We start from the raw sequence: 26,507 nt of genomic DNA, 5'->3' as shown, positions 1-26,507 counted from the left end.
AAAGACTCGAGAGTTTGCCAGGACAGGAACAAGTGCAATAGGCAGAAAGACTCACCCAGAGGCTAATTGCTCTCTGGGTTGCTGTCAGTAGGTGAATGCCTGCAGCTTTAACGCCTTCCACATTTTCCCTGTATACAAACACTGGGCTACCCAAGGCCCGCTTTAAGGTGGACCTGACTCTGGTAAACTGATCTCAGATGGCAGCTGACGGTGAGCGTTCCCAAGCTGTTTTCTCTAGAGTACCCGCAGCCCCGAGCCTTTCCCAGGGGCGGTACAACTGTTAAAGCTGAGCCCAGTTTAGGGGTTTGTGGGGCCACCTTAACCACGATGCCGAGGTAGGCCGGGCCACGCCTCGCGAGGAGTTGAGCAGGCAAGGGGAGGCGCAAGCGGGACGCCGTAGGTGGGTTCAAGAAGCACGCTTCCAGACCCCGGGCGGGAGCAAAATAACCCCGGGTATCGAACTCCAGGCCTAAGCTCCTCCCCTCATGGAGGGGCGTCCGTGGGCGTGGCGCTCCTTTCAACAACAAGGGACCCACTCTCAGTCCCCGACCTCCCTCTCAGAAGCGTTCCCTTTAAGTCTGACCGGCAGCTCTCGCGGGAGCCGCTGCTTCCATTCTCGCGAGAGGTGTACTCAGTTCCCATTGGTTGTGAGGGTTGAATGTAAGATGGCGCCCAGGGAGCTGTGAGGAGAAAATCCTGTCGGTCTTGGATCAGCGACGGCAGAACCGAGGCCCCGGGCGGTGAAGCGGGGCCGGCGGGTAGAGCGGAGGCAGCGGCGGCGGTGGCGTCGCCGGGTGAGGGCTCTGGTGGTGGCGGGAACGCAGCCAGGCTGTGGCACTGGGGCAGCAGGCCCACACCACACAACGGCGGGCGGGGGCGGGCGGGCCGCCGCCGCTGGGCCTCAGCGACCTCGGGCTGGCCGGGGAACGGAGACTGGCCCTCGGCTCGCGCGCCTCCGCCCCGCCGGTGGGGGAGGGGCGGGCCCGGGCTCCGGGTGGGCGCGGCGCAGGGGCGCGCGCCTCGGGGCGCGCGCGCACGAGCCTGTTTTTTTTTTGCGCGCGGTAACGCGCGCGCTGTGCGGTCCTCCCGTTGCGCGTTGCCGCTCGACGTGCGCGTCCCCGTTGGCTCTCAGCTGTGGCCCGTGGAATAGAGCGGCTTCCGGGGCGCGCGCCTCTCCGCGACCCCCCGGTTGTGCGGCGCGCGCCCTGCTGTTGGTTGGTTGCGCCGTCCCTAGTGCGCGCAGGACTCCCCCTCCGAGCGGAGGGCCGGCAGCCTGGCGGACGAGCGACTCGCGGCGTGGGGAACGTGGAGGGTTGGGCCCTTCCTGCTCTGGTGACGTCCGGGGCAGCGGTGGCCTAGGTCCGCAGAGAAACCTAGCGGCTTTGCTGTCTGGCTTGCGGCTCCTTTTCCTCTGCGAGGCAGACAAGATTGCTCGTACTAACTGAAGAATGCTGTCATTTAAGGGAGGCCCACGTACTGGGTGGGTGCTTGGGGAGGGTGCTACCCTGCTTCGGAAACGGAGTCCTATTGGCCAGAGAGGGCATTGGGTCCCCTTGGGTTTTTTCACCTTGTACTGGTGCTTTGTGACGAGGAGAGAAGGTTAATTTAACACTGCAAGGCCCTTCGTTAGTGCCTGCTTTTTCTTCTATGAGAAATCAATTCGTCCATAAGCGCAGTTGATACACGTCACCTCTGTGCGCTCCGGAAAGAGATCCTCTAATGTGTGTGGTACCAAACTCTCCAAGCTTTAAAATTCCGCTTTAAATCCTTAAATGCTCCCCCCCCCACGCCCCCGCATGGGTGGGAGGGGCTTGCTTTTCTGTTCCGAATAAGGGCCGGTTCTTAACGTTGATAAACTTGATCAATGATTTGCTTTTTTTCTTTGTATTTTCTAAAGTATCCAGCAGAAATTTCTAAAATCTTCCCGTCACTACAGAAATCAAGTGACTTAAGTCCTTCCCAGTTTTTTTTTTTTTTCCCAGCACCATGATCTGGTGTCAAGGAAATCTAGGTTTGTGAAAGAGAAATATGGAAAAATATGCATCTCTTTTTTTCTAGCACAAAACATATAGTTTATTGTACAGTTTGATCCACTAAGCTTGAAGAAAAGCAAGCTAAAAGTAATCAAATTTGGTAGTAATGTTTCTTTTTAATAAACTATTTTTTTAAGAACAAAATTAAAACTTAAAAAGAGGCTGAGGATGGAAGGAACTTCTTTGTTCTATCTTCTTCAGAATGTTAGAAGTCTTAAGAACTCAGGACAAGCAGCAGACATACATGCAACATGGTGACTGGTGAGTTAAAATCATTCATATGCTGGAAGTATGTGTGCAGTCCGTTACCCCTACCCCCTTGATGATACTGAAACTACAAATCCTGTCATTCATTCTCGGTGTTGTCCGCTAGAAACCGCAAGCTGCTAGAAAACTGCAGATGTGGGAAACTGTTCCTTGGACAGTGGTCCTTTAAAATCTACGTCAACTGAACATGCAGGATTACATTGCAAAGCATCAACTAAGAACCTAAATGGTTGAAAAGAAAAAAAAAAGTGAGGTTTTTTTGAGAATGTAGTTATAAACTTTTTATACCTTTTAAGCTTGCTTATTCTGGATTATCTACATTTTTTTTCAAACATGTTTCCATGAACTAATATTTACCTGATAACTTTTAGTTCTCTGGGATAAGCTTTTATACTTCTCCAAGAACTTAAACAGTTCCATATCTCCTTGCAAAAGCTAGTGTTGATGTTGTATCTCCAAACTAAAACTCGAAAAGTTGTTGAATTTTACTGTGAATTTGAGTTGCTTGAAAAAACAGAAACAACATAAATCAAAGCCCCTTTAGGGACTTTGGGTGTGGCTGTCCTCTTTTATAACAGCTACAGAATCAAGGATATTTTCCCGTAAGCTTGCATGCTTAGTCAGTAGTGGTTTGTGCTTGATGTGCCATGCTTCTCACTCCTCTGCTTTATCTGTGAGTATCTGTTTCTGAGTTGGCCTCAGAATGAGGTGTTACAGGAACACCTTTTCTTTGCTTGCCTGCATAGTTCCAGGTGTAAGTCCTCTGAGCTTCAGTATTTTCCCCTCTAATATTTGATTATGATTTCTGTTTTTAGCAGGTTTTTGTTTTTGTTACTTGGTGCAGAGGATTGATCCTAGAGTTTTGCACATGCTAAGCATGCACTTCACCACTAAGCGACTTCTCCAGCTCTGAGTTGTGATTTGTTGTATTAAACTGACTTGGCTGCATGAAGAAAAAGATGTACATTTTTGCTTTCTTCAATGGGGGAAAGGAATGGTTCTTTGGACCCACTTAGAAGGCTGATCTTTTTCTCTTTGAGATGGGTTTTAGGAATTTTGGGTTGGCTTGTTGCTGTGGAACATGATCTTGAACTTCTGATCCTCTTGCCTCTGCCTCCCAGGTGCTGAGATTATAAATATGCTGCCACCAAACTCATTCTGTGTGGATGGGAGATCAAACCATCGGCTTTGTACATGCTAGACAAGCACACTGCAGCACCCTCCCTTAAGGTTGTGGAATATGTAGACACTGTTTACAGATCAGATTAGTGTAACTACATCTAAGAAATAGAATGCCGTCATCCCTGATCTGTTCCTCCTCATAGCATCTCAGTTCTTGGAGATAACTTTATTTTTTAATGTGTATGGTGTTTAGTCTGCATATATGTCATGCACTGTGTATATGCGGTACCCTCAGAACCAGAATAGGGTAGGGTGTTTGATCGCCTGGGCCTGGAGTTAGAGACAATTGTGAGCTGCTATTGGGGTGCCAGGAATCAAACCCAGGGCCTCTGGAAGAGCAGCCAGTGTGCTTGACTACTGCTAAACCATTTCTTCAGCTTGATAATCTTGTCTTTTGTCTTTATATTTACCATCTCTGTATCCATAAACATAGTTTTTTTTCTTTTTTTCAATCCGTACGTACACAGGCAGTCTTGCTTTATGATGATTATTGTTGTTTTCGAGACAGGATCTCACTATGCACCTTTGGCTGTTCTGCAGTGTTTACCATGTAGACCAGGCTGGCTCTGAACTCACGGAGATTCACCTGTCTCATCTCTGCCTCCCAAGCTTACTTTATTACTGTCTTCTGCTTGACGTCCGTTTCTGTATTATTCTGTTGATATTCCATAATTTTCTATCCCATGCTAGTAAACATTTAAATTGCTTCTGGTTTATAGATATCAGTGCTACTATTTTCAACTTTACTAGTCAATTTACAGCCTATCAGTATTTGATTAGAAATATGGATTTTAAATTCTTTGTTGACTATGTGTTGATTTTTTTTTATTCTTTATTTTATTTTATTTTATTTTATTTTTTCGAGACAGGGTTTCTCTGTAGCTTTGGAGTCAGTCCTGGAGCTAGCTCTTGTAGACCAGGCTGGCCTTGAACTCACAGAGATCCGGCAGAGCCACTCTCTGCCCCCTAGCTCATGCTGGGATCAAAGGTGTGCGCCACCACAGCCTGGCAAATCTGGGATTTCTAAGAAAAGGCATGGGATGAATGAGTGGCCCCAGGCAATAATTTCTTTGACAAACTTTATAGTGGGTTAGTATCTGTGAGAATAGAAGTAGGAATCCAGGAAGTGGCGCACACCTTTGATCCCAGCACTCAGGAGGCAGAGGCAGGCAGATCTCTGTGAGTTTGAGGCCAGCCTGGTCTACAAGAGCTAGTTCCAGGACAGGCTCCAAAGTTACAGAGAAACTGTTTCTCAAAAAAAAAAAACAAAACCCAAAAACCCCAAAAAACAAAAAAGAAGTAGGTTTTCCATTTTGCTTCCTTGACAGTTTCTGTTTACCTTATTTAGATCAAATATGGATAACTTCTTAAAATTAGTCTTTTTTAACATATGAAAATGCAGTTTTTAAATCAGATTAAGCTATGAGAACCATTCTTATAGTCTACATTCTTAGAGTAGGTATTTGAGAGAGGATTGGGTCTCAAAAAAGAGGCAAGACTGAGGGAACTTGGGTTGTCTTTTCATAGAAATATAAAACCTCAAAAAACCATGGCTACACAGGTCAGGGAACCCTGATTGCTCTTCGAGCAGATGAGGGAGGGTGACTTGATCGGGGGAGGGGGAGGGAAATGGGAGGCGGTTGAGGGGAGGAGGCAGAAATCCTCAATAAATAAATAAATAATAAAAAAATAAAAATCTTAAAAAAAAAAACCATGGCTAATCCAAAGGTAATGAGTTATCTTGATTGTTACAGTCACTGATTGAACTCCTTGTTATACACACCCAATTCCCCACTCACCCCCATTCCGCCTATTTCTGTACTTGACCAGTCAAACAAGCAAACAAACCTTAGGACTCCTAGGCAGAAATAAGTGACTCAAGAAGGGGTGAGTGTGGTGAGTACCAGAATCATATCTCTCTCTCTCTCTCTCTCTCTCTCTCTCTCTCTCTCTTTATGTGAGACATGGTTTCTCTGTTTAATAGTCCTGGTTGTCCTGGAACTCACTTTGTAGACCAGACTGATGTCGAACTCACAGAGATCTGCCTGCCTCTACCTACTGAGTGCTGGGATCAAAGGCGTGCACCACGACCACTGCCTGCCTAGAATCATCTCTTAATACCTAAATGGGAAAAAATTAGCCACAGCACGACTGGAAATGTTTTTTGAGGAATCTTTTCCATGAGTACAGTTGTGTTCTAGTAATAAAATGGTAGCTTGTATGTTAATGGTAGCTTTTCTGTCAGGTATTATGTTGATAATAGCTTTACTAAACCAAGTAGAGTGAGGCAGGTAAGTAGCATAGAGAAAGTAAGTGCCTTGGATCTGTTGATGGCAGCTATTTACAGGTTCTACTTATCTACTGTGTTTTCTCTTTTTCCATTGTTACTCTGTCCTGATGTGCAGATACTGGAGGTACTCAATTATGTTCCCACAGCTTCATGTTTTTTAGAAGTCTTATAATTTCCTTCCTGCTTTTCACCTGCTCTTTGGCGTGCAACTAATTATGAGCCTTATCTCTCGAGTGGTGTAGTTTATTTATTATGGAAGCTTAGCCTTTGTGTCTTTGTGAGCAACATCTTGAAGATTTTAACATCCTTCATTATTATGTAAACTTTTGGTGTTCAATGATTTTTGTTTGTAAGAGTTGAAGGTTCTTAGGGAAAAACCATACTACTCATAAAAGGAATTGTTTTTGTCTTGCTGTTGTGTATAAGGGAGGGGGATTGGTGATTTGCTAAGTATTTTGTTATGCAACTTGTAAAGTAGAGCAGTACACAGAAAGGAACTTAGATTTATCAGCTAATTGTTAGTGTTCTGGTATTTTTGACTTTTTTTTTCTCCTAATGTAGAACTAAACAATATTGGGCTATACAAGTAAAATTGTATTAACTATCTTTTTGTTTTGTATTTACACATCTAATCTATGTTTCTGTGTCAGGAAGTATTTTCAAAATTGTTTTGTGGCATTGGGGCAAGAAAAACGTCCCTTATTCCATTTTTGACGTGCTTTATTCTTACTTTAATTAAAGTTAAAATTTTTTTTTTTTTTTTTTTGCCAGGCCGGTGTATCCCAGGCTTGCTTGTAATTTATGTAGTCTAGGTTAACATGGTTGTAGAGCCAGGCAGTGGTGGTGCATGCCTTTAATCCCAGCACTGGGGAGACAGAGGCAGTCTGTCTGGTCTATGGAGCGAATTCCAAGACAGTCAGGGCTGTTACACAGAGAAATCTGTCTCAGAAAAGAGATTTTTGGTTATATAGATGGAGCAGTGGAGTCCCACTGGAAACAGTCTTTTGTTTTATTAGACAGGGTTTCTCTGTGTAGCCCTGGCTGTCCTGGAACTCACAGAGATTTGCTTGCCTCTGCCTCCTGAATGTTGAGATTCAGTGTGGGCACAACTAAACCTGGCTCACAGTATTGTTTTAAAGTACTCTTAGGAGCTAAAGCTCTATCAGTGGTAGAGTACTTCCTTATTATGTGTAAGGCCTTGTGTTTGACTCCCAGCCCCACTTTAAAAAAAAAATACACGGAAGACAACATTACAAGTGAATGACGTGGTAGAGAGAACTTTTAAATATTTAGGAATCTGGGCATGATAGCACACGCCTTTAATTCCAGAACTTCTAACACTTAGGAGGCAGAGGCAGAAGGATCTCTGAGTTCTATGGCCAGCATGGTCTACATTGTGAGTTGTAGCTTGTCTCAAAAGTGTGTGTTGTGTATAGCACATGAACTCTTTGAAAAATTTGCTATAAGGTTGTTGTCTTTGTTGTTTTCCAAAGCAGCATTTGTGTATCAGGTTGAAGCTAGTTTGAACTTTTGTTTATTGGGATATTGAACTGTAATGGATAGTTTGAAGTTTGCAGGTTATAAGGATAAGAAATGAAAACTAGCTGTGCTTTCTATAACAATTTGCAGGTTTGGAAAGTTCGTTCAAAGTAACTTTTTTAAGTAAAAGTTTTGAGTTCTGCATTGGGAATGGCTCAGCAGATACAGGCACTTGTTACCAATCACAATACTTATTAATCCCCAGGACCCGAATGGTAGAGATCAGACCCCAATGGATTATCCTCTGACCTCTACACACATGCAGGTATACACACACAAATACATGTTGTTAAGAGAAATCCATGTGTGTCTGTTTAAGGGGTATCAAGGATTTATTACGATATGAAAGGGGAAATACATTCATGAATACAGTATATGCAGAGTCCTTTGAAAACGGGACTGATTGCACACTGCTTCATGTTGCCTGATTTAGTCTTCACCCAAGGGAGCAAGAGGGCATGACCACCTTCCCTCCTTTATTATAAGAGGTCACCTGTAGGCAGATGAGAAGCACTGCCTATGTCGGGCCAGATAGCCCACGGTGGAGCGAATACCCACTACATACATGTAATTTTTTTTTTCTCTTTTTGTTTTTTTCGAGACAGGATCTCTGTGTATAGCAGCCCTGGCAATTCTGGAACTCAGATCAGGCTGGCCTTTAACTCCTGCCTCTCCCTCAAGAGTGCTGAGACTGGGATTAAAGGTGTGCACCACTACGCCCAGCTGCATAATGAAAGTTTTAAAAATAAAGTTCTCCATTGAATCCATTTGTTAGAATGTTTTAGCTTCCTTTGGGTCTCTGTTTTATTTTATTCTATTTTTTAAAAAGATTTTTTTATTTATATATTTTATGTACATGAATGCTCTGTCTTTATGCATGCCAGAAAAGGGCATCAGATCCCATTACAGATTGTGAGCCACCATGTGGTTGCTGGGAATTGAACTCAGGATCTCTGGGAGAGCAGGTAGTGCTCTTAACCGCTGAGCCTTCTCTCTAGCCCTGTTTTGTTTTGTTTTTGTATATTTTTTTTCGAGGTGGTTTCTCTGTAGCTTTGGCTGTACTGGAACTTGCTCTGGAGACCAGGCTGACCTCAAACTCAGATCCTCCTGCCTCTGTCTTCTGAGTGTTGGTATTAAAGATGTATACCACCTTGCCCTGCTAGTTCGCTGATTTTATAGACCTGTTGGGAGTTTCAAGTTGAGCTTACTCTCAAATATGCTTTGACTTATACTTGACGTACCACATGGTGTTAGCTGATTCTAAGCTTAGACCACTGCAGAGTTTTACTGTGGATTCAGCATTGAAGAGCATTGGTTCTTTTAGAAGACCAGGTTCAATTTCCAGCAAATTGAGAAGGTGAGGAGTTATTCAGATGACTCAAATCTTAGATTGTAAATGCTTAAAATTTGTAAAGAATCAGTGAACAACCAGGGAGTGGTAGCAAACACCTGTAATCCCTGTTTCAGACCAAGTTTATGTTCTAGGACTCCTTTTTATTGTTTTTGTTCCTTTGCACAAGGTTTTTCTGGCTTCAAACTCATAGCAGATATCTATGTGCTTGGATTAGATATGTGTACTACTAATAGTGCCTGTGTGTGTGGGGGAGGCCAGAGGTTGGTATAACGTGGCCTTCTTCACTCTCCACCTTATTTTTTGGAATAGGAGCTCTCATTGAACCTGGAACTCATGGCTAAGCTATTGTGGCAAGTTCTTTAACAATTGAGCCATTTCCTCAGCCTTCTATTTACTTTTTCGTTGTTGGTTTTGGCGTGTGTGTACATACTCATGCGTATGTGTCCTGGTTCATGTATTTGTGGGAGGCCAGAGTTTTAGCGTTGGGACCTTTTAGTCACTCCTTAGTTTATGACACAGCCTTCTGTATTATAGAGATGACCTATTTAACTTGACTCCTTGGGGTGGATGTCGAATGACCCCAAAACCATCAGAAAACACAGACATTTATATTATATTATGGTTCATAATACTAGCAAAATTACAGTTATAAAGTACCAATGAAAATAATTTTATGGTTGGAGTTCACCACAACATGAGGAACTGTATTAAAAAGTTGCAACATTAGGAAGATTGAGAACCATTGAACTATTGAACAAACCATTGGATTGTTTTGCAAGCCTGAGGGATCTACCTGTCTCTGCCTCCCCAGTGCTTAGATTACAGTCTCATGCTGCAGTGCTCAACTAGGGATTGAACTCAGGTATTCATGCTTGTATTTGTTGATTGAACCATTTTCCCAGTACCTGTTCAGTTGTTTTTTTTTTAAGATTTATTCATTTATAATGTATACATTGTTCTGCCTGAATGTATGCTTGCATGCTAGAAGAGGGTACCAGACACCAGATATCATTGCAGATTGTTGTGAGCTACCATGTGGTTGCTAGAAATTGAACTCAGGCTCTTTGGAAGAGTGGCCAGTGCTGTTAACCTCTGGACCATCTCTCCAGCACCCACCTGTGTGTTTTTTTTTAAATATTTATTTATTATGCATACAATATTCTGTCTGCAGTCCAGGAGAGGGCATCAGACCTCATTACAGATGTTTGTGAGCCACCATGTGGTTGCCGGGAATTGAACTCTGGACCTTTTGAAGAGCAGGCAATGCTCTTAACCACTGAGCCATCTCTCCAGCCCCCACCTGTGTTTTTGAGATAGGATCTTGTATGTCGCAAAGCACAAAGTGGGTGGAACTCACTATATAGACTGGGCTGACCTGAAACTTGAAACTGTTCTCATGCCTGTCAACTCAGTTCTAAAATTTCCAGGCAGATTCCTTTTAGCTATCTGAACTTTATGTGTCTTACATAATTACGTACAGGAATTAGTGCACCATAGCTTGCTTGCATGTTGAGGTAACAGGACAACTTGTAGGAGTTGGGTCTCTCCTCCTACCCTTGTATAGGTCCTAAGAGTTGAAGACTTAAACTCAGGCGTTTGAGGCATGGTGGCAAGTGTCTTTATCTACTAAGCTATTTTCCTGTCCCTGCATAATTGGGGATCCAAATATCCTATTTTAAACAATATCCCCTTTGTAATGGAGTTGGAAAAACTGAAATATGTACCAGCATTGTAGACGACATGTGAATATGTTCTCATGTAATCTCACTTTAGTCTCCTTTAGAGCAGAAGGGTGTTTGTAATGGATAAGAGTCCTGCATGTTAGGAAATTTATAATATTGAGATGTTGAGGGGTTTGTTTTGTTGGTTGGTTGGTTGGTTTTTATTTTTAAGATTAATTTATTTATTCTGCCTATAGTGTTCTGCCTGCACTGCATGCCAGAAGAGGGCACCGAAACACATTTTAGATGGTTGTGAGCCACCATGTGGTTGTTGGGAATTGAACTCAGGACCTCTGGAAGAGCAGCCAGTGTTCTTTCCTTCTGAACCATCTCTTCAGCCTCAGAAAGTTGGTTGGTTTTTCAAGACAGTGTTTTTCTGTGTTGCCCTGGAACTCACAGAGATCTGCCGTTTTTGCCTTCTGAGTGCAATGCCACTATGAGATACTGAGTATTTTTGAGTCAAGGTTTCCTGTATCCCAAATTTTTTGTAGCTGAGGATGACCTTGTTCTTCCTGTATTACATCTCCCTAATGTACCACTATATCTAATTTAGGAAGTTTTTGAGATTGAACCCTGTAGCTTTGGCCTAAAAGACAAGCAAGCACTTTACCAACATGCCAGCCTTGCTATTTGGTCTTTATTATGAGAGCCATCTTCTTAAGAAAATTGAAGGATTGATACATTCTGTGTCTGTAGAGTGAGTCAGTAATTTTGGGTCACTCACTGAAAACCTGCTTTGAATCTAATGAAGCTGGGCATGGTGGTACGCATTTTAATCTCATGTAAAAGGGAGGCAGATGCTAGAGTATCTCTGAGTTCAGTGCCAGCCTGGTTCACATAGCAAATTCCGAGCCAGCTAGGGATATAAGATTATCTTGCTGGGGGCTGGAGAGATGGCTCAGTGGTTAAGAGCATTGCCTGCTCTTTCAAAGGTTCTGAGTTCAATTCCCAGCAACCACATGGTTGCTCACAACCATCTGTCTGGTGCCCTCTTCTGGCCTGCAGACATACATACAGATAGATTATTGTATACATAATAAATAAATAAATATTTTAAAAAAAAGATTATCTTGCTATAGTGGCCCATGCCTTTAATCCCAGCACTCGGGAGGCAGATCACTGTGAGTTTGAGGCCAGCCTAGTCTACAGAGTAAGTTCTAAGACAGGCTTTAGAGCTACACAGAGAACCCTGTCTCGAAAAACAAAAACAAAAAAGGAGAGAAAGGGGGAAAAATTAGAAAGAATATTTTAAATTTTATTCATGTGTATATGCTTCTGCCAGTGTTGATTCGTCAGAAGATAGCACGGAATCCCCTGAAGCTGGAGTTACAGGCTGTTGTAAGTTTTTTTTTTTTTTTTAAGATTTATTTATTATGTATACAACATTCTGCCTCCATGTATGCCCGCACACCAGAAGAGAGTGCCAGATCTTATTGCAGATGGTTTTGAGCCACCATGTGGTTGCTGGGAATTGAACTCAGGACCTCTGAAAGAGCAGCCAGTGCTCTTAACCATTGAGCCATCTCTACAGCCCAAGCCTCTTGATGTGAGTACTGGGATTTGAACCTGCATCCTCTGGAAGAGCAGCAAGTGTTACTCAGCCTTCTCTCTAGCCGCAGAAGACTCTTAATTCTTTTGCTAGACCTTGAATTATAAATGTACAAAGTATGTAAGCACCTGCCATATGTGGATTGTGTAGAGAGGAGTAGGACAGTTTCGTCTGCCAGTAGTTTCAGAGTCAGGTGAAAGGAAGTTGATGATTGCCCACAAGCCTGAGTCTGCAGCATAGGTGGAGCATGTTAGTAGTAGTGAGACTAGTGTTTCTTGCCTATGGCTCAGGGGAATAAATCACTTTTCCAGACATTTGAGATCAACTGAGAGTCTTTTTTGGGGGGGGGATGGGGAGATGGGGCTGCCTAAAAGGATACTGCAGAAGCTGTGTTGACAATTTAGTGTCCATAGATCATCGTGCCTTTTGTTCTTGTTGGCTTGTTTTTTAAACTTTCTTAACACCCATCATTCATCGCATGTGTGTTTGTGTGTGCCAGGACACATGTATGGAGGTCAGAGGGCAGTTGTGGGAGTTGGTTTCTTTCTTCCATAATTGATGTTGTAAGGGTTAAACTTAGGTCACAGGTCTTGAATGAAAGTTTTTACTCTTGAGCCCTTGATGGCCCTTTTGTTTTGAAAGTCTCATCAGTTGCTTTTGCCACCTTGCAGATAGATGACCTTGAACTTCTGGTTTTTTGGACTCTTCTGAATGCTGAAGTTACAGACCTGAAACTTAATGCCCTTTTCTTTTTTGTTCTTTTGTTGTTGTTGTTGTAGTGTTAGGGACTAAACCTGGGGCTTTGTGTGTGCTAGGCAGGCAAGCACTATACCAACTGAGCTGCATCTCCATACCTTTTTTTTTTTTTTCGGAGGCAAAGTCAAATTATGTAGCTCAAGCTGGCCTTAAACTCATGATCCTCCTGATTTGGCCTCCTCAGTGCTTGAATTATAGGCCCTTCCTGGCCCCAGGTTATTTTTGTCTTAGATACTTGATGAAAAAATGTGCAAAATCGATTTCTGAATTTTAGTAGTAGTGACTTAAATATTTAAGTTACTTAAGTTACTATTTCAGTTCCTTCTAATTTATTTTAGATTTATCTGTTTTATTTTATGTGGATAGGGTGTTTTGCCTCCATGTACCACATGCATTCCTGCTACCACAGAGGCCAGAAGAAGTTGTCAGATTCCTTTGAATTGGAGTTACAGGTGCTTGTGAGATGTTGTGTGGATACTGGGAATTGAACCCTGGTCCTCTGCAAGAAGGTGCTCTTAACCACTGAGCCATCTCACCAGCCCCACTTAAAGTTATTTTAATAAAATTAGTCCTGCCTCTGCCTCCCTAGTGCTGCCTGTTTCTCAAGTATTTTTCCAAGCCTTATACACACACATATTCTCTCTTTCATGTTGACTCTGAGGTAAGTGCTATTTTATTCCTGTTTAATAGAAGAAAACTGAAGTTAACTGGTTTGCCTAGAGTTAACACAGTTGATGTCAAGGTGCAATATGAAATTAAGTAATAGGGCTCTAGAGCCTTATTTTTAAATGTTTTTAGCCAAGTTGCCAAAGAATGTGAGCAGTATATGGCAAAATGAGATTGTTGGTCTTTCCTTTTTTCTTTCCTTTGCTCTTTTCTTAGTGGTGTCTTAATATATGTAGCATGTAGTGCCTTCTGGCCTTTGGCTTGGGATACTCTTGCTTCAGCCTGCCATGTACTGGGATTACATGTGTATAGGTGAACAAGGAGTGCACCCCTAAATCCAGCAGATTTTTGGTGTTTCTTTTATGTGTTTTTGTTTTTTGTTTTTTTCTCTGTGTGACAGTCCTAGATGCCATGAAGCTCACTGTGTAGACCAGGCTGGCCTCAAACTCAAAGAATGACTGCTTCTACCTCCTGAGTGCTGGGATTAAAGGTGTGCGCCACCAGCGATTTCTGCTATTACTAGTGGGAGATAAGCAGCATGCCCCTGTCTCTGAGGTCTTGATAGATGGCATACATAAATAATTCTACTATACGTCACAGCATTGGAGTGGCACTTACTGTGAACTTCTTTGTCTCTGATTTTATACATATGTTATGTGTGCCCATACATTATCTTGTACACATACTCCTAATGATAAGACCAATGAGAAATGTAAACATTAAAATACCCCCACAGAGCCGGGCATAGAACTTTCAAGGCAGATGCAGATACATTTCTGTGGGCTTACCAGCCTGCTTAACATAGCAATTGCAGGTTAGCCAAAGGTTCATAGTGAGTTCCTATCTTTAAAAAAGAAATCCTGCCGGGTGTTGGTGGCGCATGCCTTTAATAATCCCAGCATTCTGGAGGCAGGGACAGGTGAATCTCTTGAGTCCGAGGCCAGCCTGGTCTACAGAGTGAGTTCCAGGACAGCCAAAGCTACACAGAGAAACCCTGTCTTAAAAAAAAAAACCAAAACGTCCTACAGTTTATTTTTGGGGAGGGGGAAGATGGTATAATAAAACTTTGCTTTGAAATACACACACATTCCATTCTCATTATCAGAGTAATTGTCTCTGAATTTCAGGTTTTCAAGATATACAAACAATAGGGTTGGTAAGATGGCTCAACAGATAAAGCCACCTGTTGCCAAGCCTGATGACTTGAGTTTGATCCCTGAGTCCCACGTGGTGGAAAGAGAGAACCAACTCAAGTGGGTTGTCCTCTGACCTCCACACGCATGCCTTGGCATGTGCATGCCCACTCCTAATAAATTAATGTAAAAAATAAACAGTATGCTAACAGTAGCAAAATATTGACTGTCCATTTTAATTTTAGGAACCCTAAGGACTCTGCAATATGAATAATTCTCTGGAGAATACCATCTCATTTGAAGAGTACATCCGAGTGAAGGCAAGGTCTGTCCCCCAACACAGGATGAAGGAATTTCTGGACTCACTGGCGTCTAAGGGACCAGAAGCTCTTCAAGAGTTCCAGCAGACTGCCACCACCACCATGGTGTACCAACAGGGTGGGAACTGCATATACACAGATAGTACTGAAGTGGCTGGGTCTTTGCTTGAACTTGCTTGTCCAGTCACAACCAGTGTTCAACCACAAACTCAGCAAGAACAGCAAATCCAGGTTCAGCAGCCACAGCAGGTTCAGGTAAGAGGAAATACTAAGTTGGAGCCTATAAATAAACTTTATATTTTTCCTCACAGTTTTGGTTAGTTAAAATATACCTATACAAATGTTAGAAATGTTGGAAGTTGCTGGGTGGTGGTGGCGGTGCACGACTTTAATCCCAGCACTCGGGAAGCTTAGGCAGGCAGATCTCTGTGAGTTTGAGGCCAGCCTGAGCTACAGAGCGAGTTCCAGGACAGGCTCCAAAACTACAAAGAAACCCTGTCTCACCTCCCTGCCCCCCCTCCCGCCCCCGGCCAAAAAAAAAAAAAAAAACGAAGAAGAAGGAAAAAAATATTGGAGATTGTTTTCCTAACATGGAGAATCTTTCCTATTGTTGGTGCTCTCTTTAGTCACTGTAAACTTATGAAATCTGCAGGTATTTGATGTTTGCTTTAGAGAGCTTGAACAATGCAGAAAGCAGAGGCTAGCACTGAATTGAGTGTGACAGTTTCATGTGACTGAGACTTTTTTTCTTTCTGTGACAGCCTGAGCAGAAAGCACAGGACAACTAGTTTGGACTCATTGTGGAAAGTGCAGCATCATTTGGAACCTGCCTTAAAATTAAAATCTGGTGTACATCTTAAATCTTAATCACTGCTGGCAGTAGTACTGCCCGCCTTTAATCGCAGCGCTTGGGAGGTGGATCTCAGTGAGTTCGAGGCCAGCCTGGTCTACAGAGTTCCAGGACAGCCAGGACTTTTACAGAGAAACCCTGTCTTGGAAAACAAAAACAAAAAAAATCTTGGTCACCTATAGATTTCTAGGTTGGCATTTTCTACTTATTAGCCTCAGATAATGCTTATTCAAAATGGAAGAATGGAAGAGTGAATACATTGACTGAGGCATAGGTTTTTCTTTTTGAGGGAGCTTTAGAGGAAATAGTTTCCTCCAAGTAGTTTTGGTTTTTGTTTGTTTGTTTGTTTTGCATTGTATTGTGGTTGAGTTTTATTTTACTTTAGATACATGTATGTTTAAGTGAGGGTATCAGATTCCCTGGAACTGAAATTACAAACAGTTGTGAGTTTTAGGAACTGGTGACCTACTACCAGGTGTGTGTGCTGTGAATTTTATGCATCTCCCTTTCCCCACATCATATACTCAATGATAATAATTTTATTTAATTATTTATTTACTTGCTCATTTGTTTGTTTATTTATTTATTTATGACATAGAGTATCTCTGTGTAACAATCCTGGCTGCCCTGAAACTCCATTTGTAGACTAGGCTGACTTTGAACTCACAAGAGATTCTCTTGCCTCTGCCTCCCTAGAGGTGTGATTAAAGGCATGTGCCACCACACATGTCAATAATTCATATATATATATATATATATATATATATATTCATTTTTTTTTGTATTTTTTGAGACAAGGTTTCTCTGTTGCTTGAAGTCTGTCCTAGAACTTGCTCTGTAGACCAGACTGGCCTTGAACTCAGAGATCCACTTGTCTCTGCCTCCCAAGTGCTGGAATCAAAGGCGTGTGCCACCACCACGGGGCTAATAAGTTTTCTAAAAATTGAATAAGGTTGTATACATACATACTTAAAAACATAATTTTAGTTAGTTTTATTTCTGAGTGACATTAGATTTAAACATTGGCTTGTGGTTGTAACAGTTATTGTATACATGCTAGTTTCTACTCTTGGTGGTGGTGATGTTTTTTGAGATAAGATTTCTCTATATAAGATTTCTCTGCCTCTGTCTGCAAAGTGCAAAGACTTTAGGTGTGAACTATCACAACCAATGTATCTTACCTTTAAGGTATTCTTCCCCTCTCGTAAAAGACTACCAAAGCAAATGTATTTCATCACTAGTTTAGTTTTTTTTGACAGGATTACATGTTCCTGTCTTAATCTCTGTGTTTAGTCAAGTATAATCTTGAACTTCTGTTCCCAAGTGCTAGGATTACAGACCCTTGTACCCAGTTCTTGGCAAATTTAGGCAAGCACTCTACCAACTAACAAACTGAGCAATATCTCTTGCCTATGTGTTTGCTGTTACTGTTGTTTTTTTTCTTTTTTTTTGTTTTTTTTGATTTTTTCGAGACAGGGTTTCTCTGTGGTTTTGGAGCCTGTCCTGGAACTAGCTCTTGTAGACCAGGCTGGTCTCGAACTCACAGAGATCCGCCTGCCTCTGCCTCCCAAGTGCTGGGATTAAAGGCGTGCGCCACCACCGCCCGGCTGTTACTGTTGTTTTTGAGACAGTCTTAACTTTTAGAGGTTAAGCTAGAACTCATTATATAGTCATGACTCCTGATTCTCCTTTCTTCACCTACCAATGGCTGGGAGTGCTGGTGCGCACTACTACTGTCATGTTCTAGGGATCTACCAGCAGTGCTACATCCCCCAAATAAAATTGGGTTTAAAAAACCAGTATTAGGGCTGGAGAGATGGCTCAGAGGTTAAGAGCATTGCCTACTCTTCCAAAGGTCCTGAGTTCAATTTCCAGCAACCACATGGTGGCTCACAACCATCTGTAATGGGACCCTCTTCTGGCCTGCAGACATACACACAGACGGAATATTGTATACATAATAAATAAATAAATATTATTTAAAAAAAAAAAAACCAGTATTAGTCGGGCGATGGTGGCGCGTGCCTTTAATTCCAGCACTTGGGAGGCAGAGGCAGGTGGATGGATCTCTGTGAGTTCGAGACCAGTCTGGTCTACAAGAGCTAGGTGGACAGGTTCCAAAGCTACAGAGAAAGCTTGTCTCGAAAAAACAAAACAACAACAACAAAAAACCCAACAGCATTATATTTATAAAATAATGTTAAATTCAGTTGTAATGTGTTTTGTTATTGTTAGTTGGGGTTAGGTCTCAAACTCACTGTCCTCCTGTATCAGTTTCTCAAATGCAGAATTACAAGTGTGCACCATGACACATAGCAGAATCTGCTTTAATTATTTTGTGTGCATGTGTGCCCATGTGTAGACCAAGCTGGCCTCTCTTAACTCACATAGGTCTGCCTGCCTCTGCCTCCTGAGTGCTGGTATATTAAAAACATGTGCCACAATGGCTTGCAGAAGGAGTTAGATTTGATCCAGGTAATTGGATGCTGCTGGGGTTTTTTTGTTGTTGTTGTTTTTGGTTTTTTTTTTTTGTTTTTAAAAAAACTCACGCTATTATTTATTTTGGTTTTTCGAGACAGAGTTTCTCTGTGTATCTTTGGCTGTTCTAGAACTCACTTTGTAGACCAGGCTGACCTCGAACTCACAGAGATCCATCTACCTCTGCCTCCCACTTGGGAGGATTAAAGGCATGTGCCACCATGCCCAGCTTAAATAATAAAATTTTAGTTTATAAGATTTGACACTTTAATTTTATGTTTATAGTTTTGCATACGTGTATGTCTGTGTACCACATGTGTGATGCTCTTGGAGTACAGAAGAGCATGTCAAATCTGGAACGGCACTTACAGAGGGTTACCATGTGGGTACTAGGAGTTGAACCCAGATCCTGAAAGTGTAGTCAGTTCTTATAATGACTGAGCCAACACTCCAACCCTAATAAAGAAAAATTTAAACATATACTTACATATATGCTTATACCACTCTACAAATGTGCAAAAAAACCAAAGGGGCACATGTTCAAAAAAAATTAAAAGTGAAAAGTGTTCAAATGGTTGTATGTTGAAGAAGTTTTCCTATGGGTTTGGTGGCATTGTGACTGCCAGAAGCCTTGACTGATGTAGTCCCCCCTTGCTCATTCATGTTACAGGGTCCTGGGAGCTGGATGTTGCTTGCTTTACTCACTGTTGAATCTTGTTCCTGCAGGTACAGGTGCAGGTACAGCAGTCTCCACAGCAAGTCTCAGCTCAGCAACTTTCCCCTCAGTTCACCGTTCACCAGCCTGCTGAGCAGCCTATCCAGGTCCAGGTGCAGATCCAGGGCCAACCACCGCAGTCAGCAGCCCCCTCCATCCAGACCCCGTCTCTGCAGAGCCCCAGCCCCTCGCAGCTGCAAGCAGCCCAGATCCAGGTGCAGCACGTGCAGGCAGCCCAGCAGATACAGGCTGCAGAAATCCCAGAGGAACATATCCCACATCAACAAATCCAGGCTCAGCTGGTGGCTGGCCAGTCTCTTGCTGGGGGTCAGCAGATTCAAATCCAGACCGTGGGTGCCCTTTCCCCGCCACCGTCCCAGCAGGGCTCACCCCGGGAAGGAGAACGGCGGGTTGGCACAGCCAGTGTCCTTCAGCCAGTGAAGAAACGCAAAGTGGACATGCCCATCACCGTGTCCTACGCCATCTCAGGGCAGCCAGTGGCCACCGTGCTGGCCATCCCACAGGGCCAGCAGCAGAGTTACGTGTCTTTGAGGCCAGACTTACTGACAGTAGACAGTGCCCACTTGTACAGTGCCACTGGGACCATAACTAGCCCTACAGGAGAAACTTGGACCATCCCTGTTTATTCTGCCCAGCCCCGGGGGGACCCTCAGCAGCAGAGCATTACTCACATTGCCATTCCCCAGGAAGCCTACAACGCAGTCCACGTCAGTGGCTCGCCCACAGCCCTGGCAGCTGTAAAGCTGGAGGATGACAAGGAGAAGATGGTGGGCGCCACATCTGTAGTGAAAAACTCCCATGAAGAGGTAGTGCAGACCCTTGCAAACTCTCTCTTTCCAGCACAGTTCATGAATGGCAACATCCATATTCCAGTGGCTGTGCAGGCCGTTGCAGGCACGTACCAGAATACGGCTCAGACTGTACATATATGGGACCCACAGCAGCAGCCACAGCAGCAAACTGCACAAGAACAGACACCACCACCACCCCAACAGCAGCAACAGCTCCAGGTTACTTGTTCAGTAAGTGAGACTAAATCTGTAGGGAATTTTCCTTCCTTGGATTCTGGTGTAACATAGAATCACTATAGTGTGTGGATTATTTATTCCATTATGTTTGTCTTAATAGTGATAGTATAGTTGGGCGATGGTAGCGCTTGCCTTTAATTCCAGCACTCGGAAGGCTGTGGCAGGTGGATTTCTTGTCAGTTTGAGGCCAGCCTGATCTACAGAGTGAGTTCCAGTAGAGCCAGGACTGTTTCACAGAGAAACACTGTCCTGAAAAACAAATTTTAAAAAGTAGTGATATTATATAGGTCAAGGAAGAAAAGCAGTGGATGAGGCTATATAAACAGACAAGAAGTTTATCATTTTTGGAATTATTGACCAGTAATTCTTTAGATTTTAGAGTATTTGGAAGCCGGGCGGTGGTGGCACACGCCTTTAATCCCAGCACTCAGGAGGCAGAGGCAGGCGGATCTCTGAGATCGAGACCAGCTTGGTCTACAGAGCTAGTTCCAGAACAGGCTCCAAAACCACAGAGAAACCCTGTCTCGAAAATCCAAAAAAAAAAAGAAAGAAAAAATAGAGTATTTGGAGTGGGATGCCTATAATATTTCTTTGTAATATTTTTATGGTGAGAAGAGGTAATACTATGATGAATGGAAGACCCCAAAGTTATATATGTCTCTGGGCTACTTACATTAACAGTTGTTGTTGAGCCATTAACACGCATGTAGTAAATTCATGGTGGAGAGCTTGTGAGATAGATTTTCCCTTTATTTATCCTTTAATATGATATAAACAAGTTAAAAGGCCTGAAATACCTCTTAGTAGATCTATCGAAAGGTTCTGGATGTGGGTGTACATACCTGTAATGTTGGCACTTGGGAGGCAGAGGCAAATAGATCTCTGAGTTCAAGGGCAGCTTCAAGTTGTAGGCCATCCAGGACTATGTAATGATACCTTGTCAAAGAAAACAAAGTAGGAAAAAAGTGGCAAAAATAAGAAAATTAGCAACTAGCCTGTTGTGCATGCCTATTTAATACCAGAGCTCCAGAAACTGAAGTAGGAGGATCACAAGTTCAGGACCAGCCTAGGCCACATAGCAAGATCATCTAAAACAAAACAAGACAGTTTCTTCAGTGTTGATACCACTTAATAGCTCATGGGGAAAAGAATTGTGCTTTAATTTGAACTTTAAGAAGAGCTGGTGAGAAAGTAGGAACTCCACAGTTAAAATGGTTTGGGGAGAGCCATGCCTTTTCTGAAAGCCTTCATTTCCTGTTTCTGTAGTGAAACCTTCCTCCTTTGGTCTCATTTTCATCTCCATCTGTTTCTATATCTCTCTTTTATTCTCAGCAGATTCCAGACATCATCTGTAGAAACTAACTCTACTTTTATCCTGGTTTCCTTTGGGGTAGGAATATTGTTTTCATAGGCTGGTTTTGATCTGGTTTTATGATCTTGGCCTATCTTTAGCTCCCTGTAAAAGGCATTTGCTATCCACCTCAGGATCTGCCGTAACATCCTCTTTTTTTTTTTAATATTTTTTTTAATGATTTATTTAACTTTATGTGCATTGGTGTGAAGGTGTCAGACCCCCTGCAACTGGATCTTCAGACAGTTGTGAGCTGCCATGTGGGTACTGGGAATTGAACCCAGGTCGTCTGGAAGAGCAGTCAGTGCTCTTAACCACTGAGCCATTTCTCCAGCCCTGCCGTAACATCCTCTTAACTAAGGATAACATTCTTGGACTGTGTAGCTTAGTTTGACTGCCTAGCCTCCCTGCCCTCAGGCTCAGAATTTGATAAGGACTACATCTAATCTCATATATTCCCACTATTCTCTTATCTACCTAGCCTCCCCCACACACAGACCTCCTATCCTCCTCCACCTATGCATTGTTTTTTTTTCTTTTTTTAAATATTTTATTTATTATATAAACAATATTCTGTCTGTGTGTATGCCTGCAGGCCATAAGAGGGCACCAGACCCCATTACAAATGGTTGCGAGCCACCATGTGGTTGCTGGGAATTGAACTCAGGACCTTTGGAAGAGCAGGCAATGCTCTTAACCTCTGAGCCATCTCTTCAGCCCTCACCTATGCATTTTGTAAACACATTGATTTTTTACTTTCTTTTTTGGTGACTGTCAGAGTTTCTCTAAACTTAAGTGGGTGTGGAAGAGTCAAGTTGTAATCCTGGTGTCATGGCGGCTGAGTTAGAGTCTACCCTTTATAAAGAGACCTTGTCTCAAAAACATACATAGTAAGTAAGAAAGTAAATAAAATTTTTTTTGTGGTCAAAAGTTATTTAGGATAACTTGATCCTGGTTTCTGAGCTGTTGTCACTTAGATATTTTTCTTTTTTTTCAGTATTAGAGATTGAGCCCAGGACCTCACCGATGTTAGGGAAGAAATCTACACTGAACTATACCTACAGTCTTTTTGTTTAGTTTCATGTAATACAGACTTGACCTTAACACTTGAACAGCAGATTCTTCTGCTTCAGTTGAATGTGTGGGCCACCACACTTGGTTTTATGTATGATGAGGCTTAATCTAGGGCTTCATGCATGCTAGGCAATCATCTATAGTCTTATTCCTCTCAACCCTCCTTTTAGTTATTTATTTATTTTTGAGACAGTGTTTCCTCTGTAACTCTGGAACCTGTCCTGGTACTAGCTCTTGTAGGCCAGGCTGGTCTGGAACTCACAGAGATCCTCCCGCTGCTGCCTCCGAAGTGCTGGGATTAAAGGCATGTACCACTACCGCCCGGCAAGGAAAGCCTCCTTTAGCTAGTTAGTTTATCAAAACTTGTCAGGGCATTCTTTTTTTAATGGCTGAAGGTACACAGAGTTGTAGATGATCGCCTGGCAGCTAACATCCCGAGTGTTGGGAGTAAATGCATGTGCCACCTACACAGACTGTTCAAGAAAAAGAAAACCACCAAATGGAAGTTGCTTCTTGTGATCAGACCCACTGCTGCTAAGACAGCTTCTCCTAAGGTTCGCATTCCCCTTCTCTATCCCAGAACTTAACAAGAGGGAATTCCAACCTCCAAGAACAGCGTTAATGGGTAGGGTACAGGGACAAGGCAGAGTCCTTCTTAGCACTGTCCTTCCAATTCCATTTCCATTCAAAAATGTGCTGTTCTTCCCCACCTGTAGCCTGCCACGACACTCCCTAACTTGCCATTGTTGCTGCGGCAGAATGCTGGCAAATTTTGTTTTGTTTTGCCTTATTTTAGACAGCCCAGCCTGACCTACAACTACAGGCATGCAAACCACTCCAGAATTTTTTTTTTTTAATTCAGTCAAAAGTCCTATCTTTAAGTAGGCACAGAGACAGCGAAACCATCGCATGCTCCCGTGGCTAGCACCCGGAGATTCTGGAGCTAGGGACACAGAGTGGGTCAACCGCAGACATCTTGATCTGGTTTTAACTGGTTCTCTTGCCTTAGCCTCTCAAGTAGTTGAGACCAGATGTGTATACCACTACATCCGGCTTCAGTTGTGGGTTTTTACTATTTTTGAATCATGTCTGAATTTTTATATACTTTTTTTTTTCTTTTTGAAGCACAGTTTCTCTATGTAGCCCTGGCTATCCTGGAATTTGCTCTTAAACCAGGCTGGCCTCAAATTTAGAGATTTGCTTGCCTCCACTTAGTGCTGGGATTAAAGGTGGGCACCACCACGTCTGACTTCTTGTCAGGCGTCTTAAGGGTGCCAGGCACACACATATTGTGTGAGCAGACATGAATGTAGACAAAGCACCCATGTACATAAAGTAAAATTTAAATTAAACAGAAAAGGAGTTGGGGATATTGTCCTGCATCCCCGTAAAATGCCAGGCATAGCAAAAATGTTTGTAACTTCAACACTGGGGTCAGAGACAGTGAATTCTAGGAACTTATTGACTGACCATCCTAGCCCAACTGGTGAACTTGAGGTTCAGTGAAAGAACCTAGCTCAAGGGAGTAAAACTGAATAGTGATGATAGAGCAGAACTCTGTCTTTCCCTGTCCTCCTTAGGTCTGCACATAGGTGTATGTACCCACGTGAGCGCAGAAAAACATCTTTTGAACAGGGCGTGGTGGTACACGTATTTAGTCCCAGCACTCAGGAGGCAGAGGCAGACAGATCTCTGTGATTTCAAGACTAGCCTGGTCTACAGAGTGAGTTCCTTTACCTGTGTCAGTAAAACATCAAATGTTACTTCTAGTTTTAATAAATGAGTGTTTTGTATGTAATCAACTTGGATGAATGTAGTCTAACTTCTGACCTAACCAATCTCCCCCCTCATTTTAAGTTTTCCCATGTTATTAAATAGCTCTTAACTTTTTTTATTTGTTTGGGTGGGTGCTAGTAGTGCTGGAGAGTGATTCCAGGGTTTGTGAATGTGAGACAAGTACTCTGATGACGTTTGTGCAGGTTCCTTGTGGAGTCCTACCCAAACATAGAACAGTTTTGAGTCTCAACATGACGCCACAAACACATTGCTTTATCTCCCTGCTAAAAGTATTTTATTAGCTGGATGGTGGTAGCGCGTGCCTCTAATCCCAGCACCTGGGAGCAGAGGCAGATGGATCTCTGAGTTTGAGGCCAGCCTGGTCTATCTAATAAGTTTCAGGACACCCAGGGTTGTACAGAGAAACCCTGTCTCAGAGAAAAATGAAAATGGATTATGTACTTAGGGATGAGAGTATTATTTGAGAAAAATCCCGGAAAGTAGAACTGCAAGCTGGCATGGTGTCTGATGCCTGTAGTTCTAGCATATTTAGGATGCTGAAGCAGGAAGATCAAGAGTTTGAAGCCACCCTGAAACCCTGTCTGAAAAATACAAGAGTTTTATAAATTGGAAAAACCATGAAGAGTCTCAAGTCTTATCTCTGATTTTACAGTGGCAACATAGTCTTCACTATTTGTTTTTACTTTTCTTTGTCTATTGATTGTTCTATACTAAAATTATCAGGGGAACACTGGTTCTTCTCACCCCCTTAAATGCTGGATTATATGCATGGATCATGCCCACCTCACGGATGATGGGTTACACTTCAAGGATCACAGGCAGGAGTATACTCCTACACACACCTGTCTCCTAGGGCTCCGTAAGTGGTAAACCAAGCACTCAGCCATGCTGTTCTAGCCTCCCTAGTGCTGATTCCAGCCCTTTGTCATAGAAGACCATTCAAATTAGAGTCTGGGAATAGGTCCCAGACATGGGCATTTTCCTACCAGTTTAGGTGATTTTTAAGGTAGAAGAAAGGTTGTTTTTTTATTTTGTTTTGGTTGATAACAGGGTTTTACAGAACCTACTTGGACTTAAAGGTATTACATAGCTAAGTGTGGCCTTGACCTCTCTTTACCCCCCCGCCCCCCCTCACCCATCTTCCAAATGCTGGAATTACTGATTTATACTACCAGGTTTGTGACTAAATTTTAAGAATCTCTACTCTGCACATTTGGAATTGGATATGTAACCTACAGTTTAGCAACCTTGTTTCTACTTGGGAATTTCTTAGATATATGATCTTCTCAGATCCCAACCCAGATGTTTTCAGTCACTTTTAAACATTTTAATAAAATGCTTAAGTATTTTATTTGCACAGTGAAAATTTTTAAAAAGATTTATGTATTTATTATATATACAGTGTTCTGTTTGCATGTATTCCTGCGGGCCAGAAGAGGGCACCAGATCTCATCACAGATGGTTGTGAGCCACCATGTGGTTCCTGGGAATTTAACTCATGACCTACCTGGGAAGTGCAGCCAGTGTTCTTAACCTCTGAGCCATCTGTTTAGCTCTGCACAGTGAATTTTTGAAGTAGTGTTTGAAAATAAGCCTCTTACTAGGGAGTTTTTAAAAGATTGATAGCTGGGCAGTGGTTGTGCATGCCTTAATCCCAGTACTCCAATAGCAGAGGCAGGAGGATCTCTGTGTTCAAGGCCAGCCTGGTCTACAGAGAGAGTTTTCCAAGACAGGCTCCAAAACTATAGAGAAACCCTGTCTCAAAAAACAAAAAGACTGAAACTTGAACTCTACCCTTTGGAGAGATTCTAGGGAGGTTTGGGGTATTGGCATTGTAGGTTTTGTTTTCTTTTGTGCACATGTTTCTTTTTCTTTTATGTGTATGTTTCTTTTTCTTTCGGGGTGAGGGGTCTCTCTAGGTTTCTCATTGGCTGTCTTAGAACTCGCTCTGTAGACCTGGCTAGTCTTGAAATTAGAGATCTGCCTGCCTCTGCCTTGAGTGTTGGAGTTAAAGGTGTGTGCCACCACTACCTAGTTTTCTTGTTTGGTTTGGTTTGGTTTTTGGAGACCCAAATCCTACTTTCATAGCCCTGGCTAGCCTTACATTTTCTATAAAGCCTGGGCTGGTCTCGAACTTGAGGTGACACTGCAACTCTGTCTCAGCCTCCAAAGTACTGTCAGTACAGTCATGTGTTTCCATGCTTGGTCTATAGTAGTGGTTTTAAATGAGAATCAAGAGCTAGTAAAATGACTTAGTGGGTAACAGCACTTTCTCCAAGCTTGTCTTCCTGAATTCAGTCCCTCAGAACCATATGGTAGGAGGAGAACTGACTTCCATAAGTTCTTTCTGCCCTCCACAGGCACACCAGTGGCACACACACAC

The 26,507-nt window shown here is 42.7% G+C and overlaps 1 protein-coding gene across 5 annotated transcripts in view; it reads left to right on the top strand.

Moving 5' to 3' along the window:
* The first annotated feature begins 364 nt into the window (after positions 1 to 364).
* The window catches only part of Qrich1 (glutamine rich 1), a 42,866-nt gene continuing 16,723 nt past the window's right edge, over positions 365 to 26,507 (top strand). The window contains exons 1-4 of one of the 5 annotated variants that reach the window (XM_075964578.1): positions 365 to 794; positions 2,235 to 2,294; positions 14,736 to 15,065; positions 18,865 to 19,896. In XM_075964578.1, coding sequence (XP_075820693.1) covers positions 14,757 to 15,065; positions 18,865 to 19,896 — 1,341 coding nt within the window. In that variant the 5' untranslated portion in view covers positions 365 to 794; positions 2,235 to 2,294; positions 14,736 to 14,756. Of the gene's footprint in view, positions 795 to 1,093; positions 1,481 to 2,170; positions 2,295 to 14,735; positions 15,066 to 18,864; positions 19,897 to 26,507 lie in introns of those variants that run through there. The other 4 variants (XM_075964580.1, XM_075964579.1, XM_075964583.1 and 1 more) reach the window with 4 other exon arrangements.

Source organism: Microtus pennsylvanicus, chromosome 3 (assembly GCF_037038515.1).
Source record: "Microtus pennsylvanicus isolate mMicPen1 chromosome 3, mMicPen1.hap1, whole genome shotgun sequence".
Lineage (NCBI taxonomy): Eukaryota > Metazoa > Chordata > Mammalia > Rodentia > Cricetidae > Microtus > Microtus pennsylvanicus.
Note: the sequence above shows the minus strand (reverse complement) of the source record. Positions and strands in the feature narration are given on the sequence as shown.